Source organism: Acomys russatus, chromosome 3, assembly GCF_903995435.1.
Source record: "Acomys russatus chromosome 3, mAcoRus1.1, whole genome shotgun sequence".
NCBI classification, from domain to species: Eukaryota; Metazoa; Chordata; class Mammalia; order Rodentia; family Muridae; genus Acomys; species Acomys russatus.
Window position 1 is genome coordinate 4382238 of NC_067139.1, and position 12384 is coordinate 4394621.

At 42.7% G+C, this 12384-nt stretch overlaps 1 protein-coding gene across 1 annotated transcript; it reads right to left on the reverse strand.

The window, feature by feature from the left end:
• Nucleotides 1-226: 226 nt before the first annotated feature.
• On the reverse strand, nucleotides 227-4302 carry Yae1 (YAE1 maturation factor of ABCE1). Its single transcript, XM_051143238.1, has 3 exons — nucleotides 4110-4302; nucleotides 2533-2654; nucleotides 227-662 (listed from the first exon to the last, which is right to left on the reverse strand). Exons 1-3 carry the CDS (start codon nucleotides 4233-4235, stop codon nucleotides 230-232), a joined length of 681 nt encoding a protein of 226 aa, XP_050999195.1. The 5' UTR covers nucleotides 4236-4302; the 3' UTR covers nucleotides 227-229.
• Nucleotides 4303-12384: the final 8082 nt, after the last annotated feature.

The following is a 12384-nucleotide window of genomic DNA, read 5'->3' on the forward strand; positions in this document are numbered from 1 at the left end:
CTAAAAATGACTGATTTTGATTAGAAATTTGAAAATGACAATGAGGATTTCTGGGCATACCTAAGACTAATAAATTTACCCACAGCAAAGACAAAGGCTCACATTCCATTTTCTAGTGCTATACTGAGGACCCTTGGTATGTCCACAGAGGGTAACTGCAGGTTCAGTGCTCAGTCAGTGGTGACTGTATCTGGAAACACCGTGCTCTGAGGAATATTCTGAGGTGAGTTCATAGTTGTCTCAGGTGCTGCAATACATCTCCTGACATTCCCAGCTGTTTCACTACACTGGATGTCTGTTCCAGAATCCAAGTGAGGCCTGGTTTCTCCGAGGGTACGTGCTCATGTGTCCCGTAACACTCTGGATGTGCACAATCTATCCCGCTAAGACTCTTGTCAGAGTTCGTGTTAAACTCAGCACCGTGTCCACAGAGTCTTCCATCTTTTGAGTCATCCGTCTTTTCCTCAGCCGGAACTACCTGGCAGAGGTCCATATCCTCAATGGAGTCCAACAAATCTGCAATGTGGGGCTGGGGAGTGACTGATTTCACACACTCTTTGAGCACACACCCTTCACACTGGCCAACTGCATCCAGAAGATTATTTATCTTACTGATCAAAGTTGAACTGTTACCATGAAGATGACACCAGGAGAGCAAAGCACTAAATGAAAATATAAACAAGAGTTAAATAGGATAAAAATTAAATACTCACAAGCATGTTTTCCTTCTAGACGACTCCATGCAGAAATACATCAGCAGTAACAATACATGTCAGAATCAGGAAAGTTAACTATGCAACACCACGGTACACACAGTGTATCTCAACACAAGTTGAAACACAAGTGCAGTATCCATTTCTTATTTTATTTTTTCCCTGACCATGTTACTTCTATGAAATAAGATATAATTTACAGAAAGACCAAAACAACCAACCAAACAAAAGAATCCCAAAACAAACAAACAGTTCCTTCTTTTCTTTTCTTTTAAAATAGAAAACCTAGATTTATTAAAGACAAGACATTATCAGGAGGAGTACTTAAAAACTTCATACTGTGCTACTCATTGTTTCCAAAGTGTTGTCTATGCAATCTCAAGTCAATGTTTTGGTTTTTTTTTCTTGGAAGCACTCAATATTTAACTTTAAGGCATCAGGCATGTGGGGCAAGGACGCCAAAACTATAGCACCAGCTCAGTTTCTCCTTTAAGGAAATCAAACAGCTTTTAATCTGTCATTCTAAATCTGCGTCTCAAATAGGAGCCACCAACAGAGCTTCAGTTTTCTTGGAACGTGTTGAGAATGCTACTCTATTTAATTATTTTTCTTACTCTTCATGCAGATCACCCTTCCTCCTTTCCTACTCGACTGTTGATGCTATGTAACAAAATAATGCTTCTCTTCTTTTTTATTGGTGGGGACTGAACGGAGGGCTGTGTGCACGCTGAGTACTTTCTACCCCTGAGCTACAACCCTCCCCGAAAATCTTGTGGAAGTGAAATCGACTGATGTGAAGGACTCAGCAGCAGGCTTTCTAAGGCGATAAACAGGAAGAGAAGATGAACACTGGGCCACTTTCCTATTATAGTAAATTATACATGCTAGTTAATTTTCTTAAGGTCCCAACGTAATTTAAAACAAACAAAAAAAATTCCTTTCTATTTTTTACATGTGATTCTTTGCAGCAGTTTGTTTCTCTGTCAAGGACAGTTTAAAAAGTATCCCCCTCGAAGAAGCCTGTCCACTCTTAGTCACCACGTGCCAGCCACATGACTACTCGGCTCTACTCTGTGCCACTGTTGCTGTGGCATCCTGACAGGTGATATTCACAGTTCAGGACTCAAGAAAACAGGCCCTCTTTTTATTACTAGTTACAGCTTTATCCACAGACTTGTAGCTCACAGGCATGCCATACAGTGTGAGTAAAAAGAGCTTTATTTGGAAGTTGAAAATCTCAATAGTGATTAGTGCTAGTACAAATGGCAAAACCAAAACAAAAAATGCCTTCCTATCATTTCTTTGCAAAAAAGGAAAAAGATCAGGTACACATATTAAAGTGGATGAGGTGACAACAATTCTTAAAAAACTTTCTCAAAGCAGTATTTTATACCCTCAAGACTCATGTATTCAACATTAGGAAAAACATTTTAAAATGCTTTGTTTTTATCTATTACTTCCATTTAAAACTCCCATTAGAATTCTGGCTAAAATGATTTATCACTTACATTTTAAAAATTATCTCAGTGAATTGGGCATGGTGGTGCATGCCTGCAAGCCAAGCACTCAGGGAGGCAGGGGCAGGGGCAGGGGCAGGGGCAGAGGCAGAGGCAGGGGCAGGGGCAGGGGCAGGGGCAGAGGCAGAGGCAGAGGCAAGCAGATCTCTGTGAGTTCAAGACCAGCTTGGTCAGTCCAGGACAGCCAAGGCTACACACACACACACACACACACACACACACACACACACACACACACACAAACACACACAAAACCAACCAAACAAAAAAAAAAACTGCCTTGAACAACAACAACAATTTACCTCAGTGTCCCCCTGAGTAGCCCATAGTTTAAAATGACTTCTGCACCCTGTTTATAACCTTGGTTGAAGCCCTTTTGAAGAGTAACTGCTTTGCCAGCATCGACTCCATCTCTGTAACCTTCCTAGAAGTAAGAAATTAGTTGTAATTGATACCAAGTAAATCTCAAGAAAAGCACAGAACCAATTTTGAAAATAGACTTAGAAGGTTTTTACTGTGTTAACTAAATGCGATATGGCAGAGAATACTTTTCTAAAACTGTATTATTGGTTGGTCTTTCCTTATCACACGTTTTATTTATTTTTTAAAATCTTGTTTCCAGGCTGGCCAGGAACTCAATCCTATCGCCTTACTCCCCTACGAGACGACAGGATGTGCCTAGATGCCACATCCTTAACTCACTTTGGAAATCTAGGGTTACCGTGTAAGCATTACACATCAGTTGTAATTTTTTTTTTTTTTTACAAACTGTGTTAGCAAGGTCTTCATGGAAATGAAGACTACATATCTGGTATTTTGATAACTGACTACAACAGGGTAGTTAAAGAGGCTGGCAAGGCCGGGAAGAGGAAACTATTTTAGGAACAGCAGAGAGGAAGTATGATTTTAGAAATCTAATCTGAAGTGTGTTGTCAAGATTTGTCCTCTTATGATTGGTCTAGCTGTGGATTCCTTAGGCATTTTTATAATGACATGATGGCTGCTGGACTCAACAAATACTACCTTACTGCAGCATTAAATTAGGGGAGATCACAACTGCAGCTCTAAATGGACAATTCAATGGGCGCAGTTCTTGCCTTTCATTTTTTTTAAATATTGAAGTAGCACGTATTTACTCTGGGGGTGGGGGTGCATACATTTACTTGCATGCCTTAACTAAATTGTGAGGGTCAGAAAGTAACTTCCACGAACCCATTCTGTCCTGCCACGTTGTGGGTTCCAGGGATCGAACGCAGACCGTTTTACTCTGGAATCCACCTCTATGTGAAGACAGTTTCTCTGTGTATCCTTGGCTCTCCTGGACTTGACTTGTAGACCACGATAGCCTCGAACTCACAGATCCACCTGCCTCTGCCTCCCCTGAGTGCTGGGACTAAAGGTGTGTGCCACCACGCCCGGCTTTGTCAACACTCTTAAATTCACCTTTTCCAAGCCTTTGTAACACCACGCCTACGTTTGTACTCTCCACCCACGGAACATCTGTGAATAGCCATTCTTTTTTTTTTTTTTTTTTTTTTGAATACCCGTTCTTGCCCAGCCATTATAGTCTAAGTTCGTTTCCCCCGCCCCTCTCCCCCTCCCCTGCCAGCTCTTTCCCTCCCCAAACTGTAAACTCCGGAGGGAAAGAATAAAATCCACTTTAGTCAGTCAGTCCCCCTGCTCCAAACCCAGCCCGGGCTCTCAAGGAACGCTCCTGCTTAAAGGTTATCAAGTAAATAGCCAGGGAATCCTAAGGCTGGGGCGGGCTTGGGGCGCGGTGGGAGGGCCGTGCCCCTCAGTCCAGGCTCCCGCCCGCCCCCACCCGCCCGCGCGATGTCCCCCAGTCCCCGCGTGGGAGTCACGCTCCCCGCCCATTTACTTGGACTCGTCTCCGCATGTGCCCCTGCCATTCCCGCTGCACTAACAGAGACTCGTCTGCTTCCTCGTCAAACACGTCCTGGTCTCCAGGGCTCGGGATCTCAGGAACTGCTCGAACCCAAGACATCGCCGGGGAAACCACGAGCTCCGGGCCACCGGAAGCGGCAGCAAGTACTTCCGGCTCGGGGGCGGGGCGAAAGGGCTAAGCGTGGGACCGAGAAGGGTTTGCAGCTCGGCCCTACCTCCTGGCGTGATTAGGGGCTGGGTGCTGCTGTCTCCTCCTAGGCGTCCCGGTCGGGCGTCGGGGCGGGGTGGGTGCTGGGAGCTAAGGGCTGAGATTTAGTTTCTGCTAGTGCTGAAGGCACCTTGACTTAATTTAGAGTCTGAGAGCTGATTCTAGGGTCAATTTGAGCATAAATAATATTTGTGAAACCAGCATCCATTGGCAGTTTCCCTCCCAGCCTTCAGCTCCGGCTCTGTGAGTGTTCTGGAATGTGGCTCAAGCATTAGCAACTTCTGGCCAGGAGTACGTGTTGTAGAACTGGACACCAGTAGCGATCCTGTGTTCTTTGTGTGAGAAAAATGAGTCATGTGATAACAGTTTTTCTGAAAAGTTTTCTGGAATGCCTTAGTCATCACTTTAGGTCTTTGAGGGATAAAAGTTCTAACTCTTGAGTTCTCAGGTCCTGTGGACTTCCTCTTAGTGTAGAAATGGCAGTTGGTCAACAATAAAATATAAGAAAACTATAGTTTGAAGACTAAATGATACAAAAACCGTTACTGTGAGGGAAGAGGATACAGGTTTCTATTTTAGTTTATTTTTCATTTTTTGTCCTGGGTATTGAACCCTAAGCCTTACAAGTGTGGAACTTGTGTTCTGTTAATCAGATAATTTCCTGCAGTCCCAAAGTTATTACTTTACATTTTCAGAGAGAATTTTGTATCCCATAAATAAATGTATAAATCCAAATATAAGAAGTGTTAATATATCATATATATGTATGGTTATACATATATACTTAAATAGAAATACATGCACACACACATATGTATATATATACAAAATGGTAGTAAGGGAAGCAATAGAGATAGCGATTGAAATAAGTAAATTAGAAAACCCAAAGCTTTCTCCGGTGAGTTGGTGCAGAAGGTAAAGGCACATGCTATTAAGCGTTAGGAACTATGTTCAGTCACCATGACCCTTGTGATTAAGGAAGAGAACAAACTCCTGCAAGTTGTCCTCTGACCTCTGCACATGTACTGTGCTACACATACACACAGCGTATGTAAATAGATGCAATAATGAAAAAACCTCAACACTTGTGCTGTGAACCCTAAAGCCCAGCAGCTGGAAATGGCTCAGCAGTGAGGAACGCTTGCTTCTCTTCTGGAGGATGCTAATTTGGTTCTGAGCATCCACATAGGGTAGGTGGCTTATAACCACCTGTAACTCAAGTTCCAGGGAGTCTCAAGGCCTCTTCTGGCCTCCAAGGGTGCTTGTATGTACACGGCACACATGCATACAAATACACGTACATGTAAATAAAATATTTTTAAAAAAGAAAACAATCTTGTCCTGTCTCTTTCTCACTAAAAAAAGAGGGGGGAAAAAAAAAGCAAACAAACAAGACAGGAATTAGAAGATAACCACTAACGCAGATGAAAACCACTATAAACTATTTAACCTCAAGAGCAACACATTTAGTCTTTTGAGACTAAGTTTTATGAAACGTGAAGTGTAGGAGGGTGAGGGTGATTTTGAACTTCTGATTCTTCTGTCTCTAACTCCCGAGGGATTGGATTACAGATGTTCTTCACCATGCCCCGTTTTTGTGGTGCTGGTGATTGGTTGCAGGGCCTCCAGCATTCACTCTGAGGTGAGCTGAGCTACATCTCCAGTCCCTTAAATGAATATCTGCCCTTTAAAAGTTGAACTGTCATCTGGGCATGGTGAGGCATCCCTGTAATCACAGGCAGAGGCAGGTGGGTCTCTGTGAGTTTGGGGCCAGCCTGGTCTACAAAGTGAGTCTAGGACAGCCAAGGCTACACAGAGAAACCCTATCTTGAAAAACCAAAACCAAACCAACAACAACAACAAAAAAATTGAACCGTCTGAGCTATTGCTCAGTCACTAAAATGATCACCTTCAAGGGTGAGGCCATGAGGTAGATGCCCAGCACCCACATAAAAAGCCAGCTGTGCTAATGTGTATCTGTAACTCCAGATCTCCAGAGGTGGAGACAAATGGATTCCTGGGGCTTTCTGACCAGCCAGAATAGTTTAGTTGATGAGTAAACTTAAGGTCAGCTCTTCCGGTCCTCCTCACCAAAGGTGTATAACGCCTGAGGAGTGACCCTGAGATTGTCCTTTGACATGTATTCATACATTAGTCCACCTGAGTACTCAGGAGAATGCACATGTGCATGTACACACACACACATGCACACACACACACACGCACACACATTGTCTCACTGCATTTTAAAACAGGTCTTCTTCAATTTTTTTCTGTTGTGATCCTTCTGTTGTGGACCCTTTTACTGAGAAATTTTCATACAACCATGAAATGGGTATGAAAATCAAACACCATACTGATACATAAAGACTTATTTTAAAATAATTCTTTGGTATTACATGAAATGTCATCATGTATTAAAGATGAAAGCAAATTTTCATACTAACTTATTGGGCATGATTACTTATTTTTTTCATAAAAGATTAAATCTTAGCTGTATTACTTGATACTGCAAGACACATGCATTTCCAATTTTTCAGTTTGACCACATTTTCACACAATGTATCTGTGGCTCAAACAGCTATTTTAAAATGAAACATCCTAAGACAACGATATCTAAAGATATACTAGTCGATGCTTACACACTGAGAAATAATTGTCGGGAATATTAAAGGTTGTTGTTTTCATTGTATTTCTATAAAAGCCGAGAACAGTGCTTACAGTAAAAATGCTTCTGTATGTAGCATACAATAGTCTTGACTCTGGTCCTACATGTTTGAAGCAGTGCTCACTGGTGCTGTGTGGCATGATTGCATGTATGGTACTCAGTGTGCTTGGTGTGTGTTCAGATCAAGGCTGCATGAAGTAGAATATGGCGTGGGCAGATGCTGCCAGAAGCACCTTTGATTCGCTACACATTTGATTTTCAGTTTTTGATTGTTGTGTGTTCAGAGACCTTTCCCTGTTGCCAAAGTTTTCATGAATTTCATATTCAATTACATCCCCCCCACCCCCACCCCCCGGGTGTGGGTGTGTGGGTGTGAATGCACATGCATGTATCAGCATATTTGTATGCAGTGTGCGTGCAGGCATATGTGTACGTGTGCATACAAGTGTGCGGAGGCTTCGGGGTTAATGTCTGAATCTTCCTCAATCACTCTTCACCTTATCTTTTAATACGTAATTTCTCATTGAACTAGGCAAAGGAATGGGGTAGGCTGGCTGGCCAGCGAGCACCAGGGATTTGTTCCACTCTCACCTAGAACTACCACACCTGGGTTTTTATGTGGTTGCTATGGATCTGAACTTATGTCCTCAAGCTTGTGCTACAGGCACAGCTGAGCCATCTCTCCAGCTCCAGTTGTATTTAAAAAGTACTCTGTGTATTCTGGACATAAGACATAAAGCAGATGCCCACATGCAGGTGTATCCTTTGTGCTAATTATACCCATTAAGAAACAGACAGGGATATATGAGAGCCCTGGGAGCAGGAACATAATGCATGCGCAAGAGGCTGAAGAGAGGAGCCAGACTCAGGCAAAGTAAGCTTTCAGAAAGTGATGCTGATCAGCTTCTTGCCAGGGAAGGGAGGTGGAATCAGAACCCTTTGGCTGCAGTGTATATTTCATGTCTAAGCTAATGTCTGAGGAACTCTGCAAAAGAACAAGGGAAGCCATACATTTGGCACGTCTGGACATGCCATGCTCTCCTTTCAGCTTAGTTGTGTCTGGGGAAGGTCTTGGAAGAGTGTGGCCTTGGCCGGGAAACCATGGCCGATCCCATAAATACTCATGCCTTCAACAACCAGATGATCTTTCAATGTCCTTCCGTGTGTATTGTTCTATTGTTCCCAAAATTGCATCCCCACTCTTTAAAAGAAAAAAAAAAAACCCTCATAAATAACTATGACACTATTGCATAAATTTTGATGTCATGATGTGAATTTATCCTGGAGGATTTAGGCACTGTATCTTGCCGCTCAGCATGTCACATATAAACATACTCTAATGGGGTCAGCCTTTAGGATTCCCCACATTGTCCTCCACAGTCTCTTGCTTGTCATTCATCCTTGTCTTTCCTTTCAAAGGCTCCAACAATTCTTCTTTATGTCTTTCTATTTCTCATCTCCTGCTGAGTTTCATCTTTATCTTGGTTTTACACACTTTATTTGTGCCTCTTGCAAGGTGCTCTTTGGTAGCTGACATAATAAACTCCAAGAGGGCACAACCTTCCTTAGAGTCTTCTCAGTTTCTGGCACATGGCACTTGATCATTCAGCCTTGGTAACTAAGCAGCAACGCACGTCTTTATTTTATTTTTAAAATATATTTTATTAATTTATTCATATTACATCTAAATTGTTACCCCATCCCTTGTATCCTCCCATTCCTCCCTCCCTCCCATTTTCCCCTTACTCCCTTCCCCTATGACTGTGACTGAGGGGGATTTCCTCCCCCTGTATATGCTCATAGGGTATCAGGTCTCTTCTTGGTAGCCTGCTATCCTTCCTCTGAGTGCCACCAGACCTCCCCATCCAGGGGACATGGTCAAATATGGGGCGCCTGAGTTTGTGTGAAAGTCAGTCCCCACTCTCCACTCAACTGTGAAGAATGTCCTGTCCACTGGCTAGATCTGGGTAGGGGAAGTGCACGTCTCTAAACCAATGAAAGTTTGTTTCCTGCTTGTTCCTCCGAAATGTGTGCAAACTCTGCCTTTAGTGTTCAGTAACAGATTCCCATGTTACCACGTTGAATTGCTTTTATCAAGATGGCTTGACGGTTACGTAACATGTATTGGAAAATTGGTGCTAGTGGTGAAAACAGGTGGAGAGCATTGGAAATGCACTGACCGAATTGGGGGCTTAATGGTGAGGATAGCGCAGACTCTGGGCAGTGGCCGCCTTTGTTTTAGTTTTGTCTCTGGAAAACTCACGTCAACCTGGCTGTCAAACCGAGGAGGAAAAGTATTTTTAGGTCCAATACAGAATACCTGTTGGGTGCTAGAAAAGATGAAGGACGCCATTATATTTTAATTAAAATATATTACAACAAATAATTAAAATAAATAAATAGTTTAAAATCACACAACAAAACCCTTAAACTTACTTTGTTTTCCCTATTCTCTTGAATTTGGGATATTCTTATTTGTAATACATGTGGAGATGGTGGAGTTACCGATGGAAGCATCCTGGACACTGAGCTGCCACCCGAGGAGCCACCCTGGAGGGCAGCTGGGCCTATGGCAGACACCACCCGAGGAGCCACCCTGGAGGGCAGCTGGACCTAGGGCAGACTTGTGTGTAGAGTAGATAGACCTTTATTAGTTTAAGTGCTGAGACTGAGTACTAAGCTGGACCTAGGGCAGACTTTGTGTAGAGTAGATAGACCTTTATTAGTTTAAGTGCTGAGACTGAGTACTAGGCTGTTGTTACTCAGAAGTGCCCGGTAGGTAACAAGTACTGTCCATGCTTCGTGTGATCTGCCTGGGTTAGCCTCCTGTACTCAGTGGCTTCAAATGGCAGCTCAGTGTTTCAGCTTTCCCTTCACTCACCAGTGCCTTGACTTGACAGCGACAGTCTTGACTAGGTGCTGCTTTTAAATGGCAGACATACACATTTAACTACAAACTAGATATCTGTACTGAGAGGAACCACGGGAGCCTCATGCACATTGTGTCTAAAATAGACATGCTCTCCTTCTGCCTCAAACCTTGTCTTCCTCCTGCCTTTTACATACAGACAGTGCCACCACCTTGCACCCTTTCCTTTGACTTGCAATACAGCGTGGGCAGAAAGACACAGGATGGCCTGCGTGTAAGTGGGATGCCCTGGTGGCAGGGGCTGCAGGAGGTGATGAGGTAGTCCCAAGAAGCCATGTAGTGATTTCATCATGTCTCCAGAATAAGCAAATGCAGAAAGGCAGAAGATCAATTAGCAGTTGTTAGGTGATGATTGAATGGACAGCGACTGTTGATGGAGAGAGGCGTTCTTTCTGGAGTAAAAATAAAATTCTAGCTAGATAATGTTTATAGTGGCATATATCTGTCATTCAACAACAACAACAACAACAACAACAACAACCTAATCAACCAAACACTTTATTTCTCTATTCAACCATCCATGCACATTGCTACATAGTGCAGACACTTTGGAATTTACTGTATAGCCAAGGCTAGCTTTGAACTTGTCACACACACCCCCTCACCGCCAGACATTCTCCCAAGGTATTGCAGGCCTCCGCTACTATGCCCAACACCAAATTGTGTACTTTAAAAGGTAAATTTTATGGCATGGCAATCATCTTAATTTGAAAGAATTATCAGTAGAAAAGAAATAAAATTCGAACAACCACTAGATCATACTTCCGGACAGAGCAGAAGATTGAGTGTCCTGTTGAAATTGGGCTTATTTTATATAGTTCACTTAAAGGACAAAATGCATCATTAATATTTGAAGAGCAGAGAATCTCTACTATTGATCCAACTCAATATTTACACCAGTAAAGCTAAGTTCAACAGTACAATTTATGTTATCTGATAGCTCATCAAGATGGCTAGCGAGATAAAGTTTGTGTGCTGAAAGTAGACGCATATGTGAGAATAGGATGGAAAAGACACAGTATATAAACCTGCAAATAAAATACTTGGCTTGTTCACACTCGAGAGTTAGACTCCCAAATCCAGGTGTTTATCACAGGGGTCAAGTTGGGCAGGTGAAAGAACAAGAGAGAATGGGCTTTCCTGTTGGATTGCTGCCATCAGCCAAAATGCACCCACACTTTCTAGTTATGTGAACTGGATTTCCAGTGCTTCTGCTCCTCATCTGGATCACACAACAGACTAGAAGACGCATAGTTATCTAATGTTCTGCTTAGACATGCTGCAGGGTGGCTCAACGGGAAACCATTTACAGCCACTGCAATGGCGGGCACCCAAAGCAGCTAGCACCTGGTGAAATACTTCTAGTGGCTCCCAGCTCTTTTCGCTTCCCATATCTGTTCTTTCTGCTTATAAATATTTGCTTATACTTTCATTTCCTTCCCTCATCTCATTCTTCCAGCCTGTCTCTATTTTAGCTTACTTGACTGCCGTGATTACTTCAAAACCAAACACTTCCCATCCTACCGCACTCCTTGAAGAAACAGCTGCACGGACACACATTTTAGCAGGGTACAATCTGCTAAGCTTGGATGCATATACATACCTGTAAGTCGTCACTACCATCAAGGCAATGGATGTATGAACCAACAGTTTTTTCATGTACCCTCCTGGTCTGTCTTTCCGTTGGTCCTTGCTCCCGCACCTGCTATTCCTCAGGCAATCACTGAGCCTCTTACTGTCACTATGCTAGTTTGTGTTTTCTAGGCTCTCATATAAATGAATGAACAGCTTTTTTTGTCATCATGTTGATTTTGAACTTTGTCAATGCTATGTATGTTAATAACTTCCTTTTTATTGCTGAGTAGCATTATATTGTATGAATATATCACAATTTGACTATTACCCACCATCTCAAATAAATAAACCCCCAACTTTGCAAAACAAAGTGCTGCTAAGGAACATTTATGTAATTCTTTAAGTTGGCATATGCATTTCCTCCGTGTTGTGTAGGTTTCTAGGAGTGCAGTGGATATTTCACAGAGTGACTGTGATATTTTATGTCATGTGACACCAGATAGCAGTACCATTCATACCAGAAGCACGTGGCATGTTCAGCATTGTAACGTGAGTCACTCTGGTAAATGTGTGGTGTCTCATTGGCATTGGATCTGCATTGTCCCGGAGATGAGCATCTTCCCATCTCTCCATCTTCTTAGGGAAGTCTCTGGATTAACCTTTTTTGTGCAGCATGTTTTTATAATGGCCAGCAAGACTTGAGACACAAAGTCATATCAGGAAACTGAAACCCTCTCGTACCCTCACAGAACGGATCATTTTGTAAGGAAAAAAACCCAAACAAACCAGTTTTGGTACTGTGATGTTTCTCAAGCAAGTTAGTATTTTTTTCACAGGTTTGGAAGTGATGGTACCTGTGAGAACAAACA

Coding starts and splice junctions, on each gene's coding strand:
- Yae1 (XM_051143238.1), bottom strand. CDS start 4,235: ATGTCTTGGGTTCGAGCAGTTCCTGAGATCCCGAGCCCTGGAGACCAG. Junction 2,655..4,109: donor ACATGCGGAGACGAGTCCAA/GTAAATGGGCGG, acceptor TCTTACTTCTAG/GAAGGTTACAGAGATGGAGT. Junction 663..2,532: donor CTACTCAGGGGGACACTGAG/GTAAATTGTTGT, acceptor ATTTTCATTTAG/TGCTTTGCTCTCCTGGTGTC.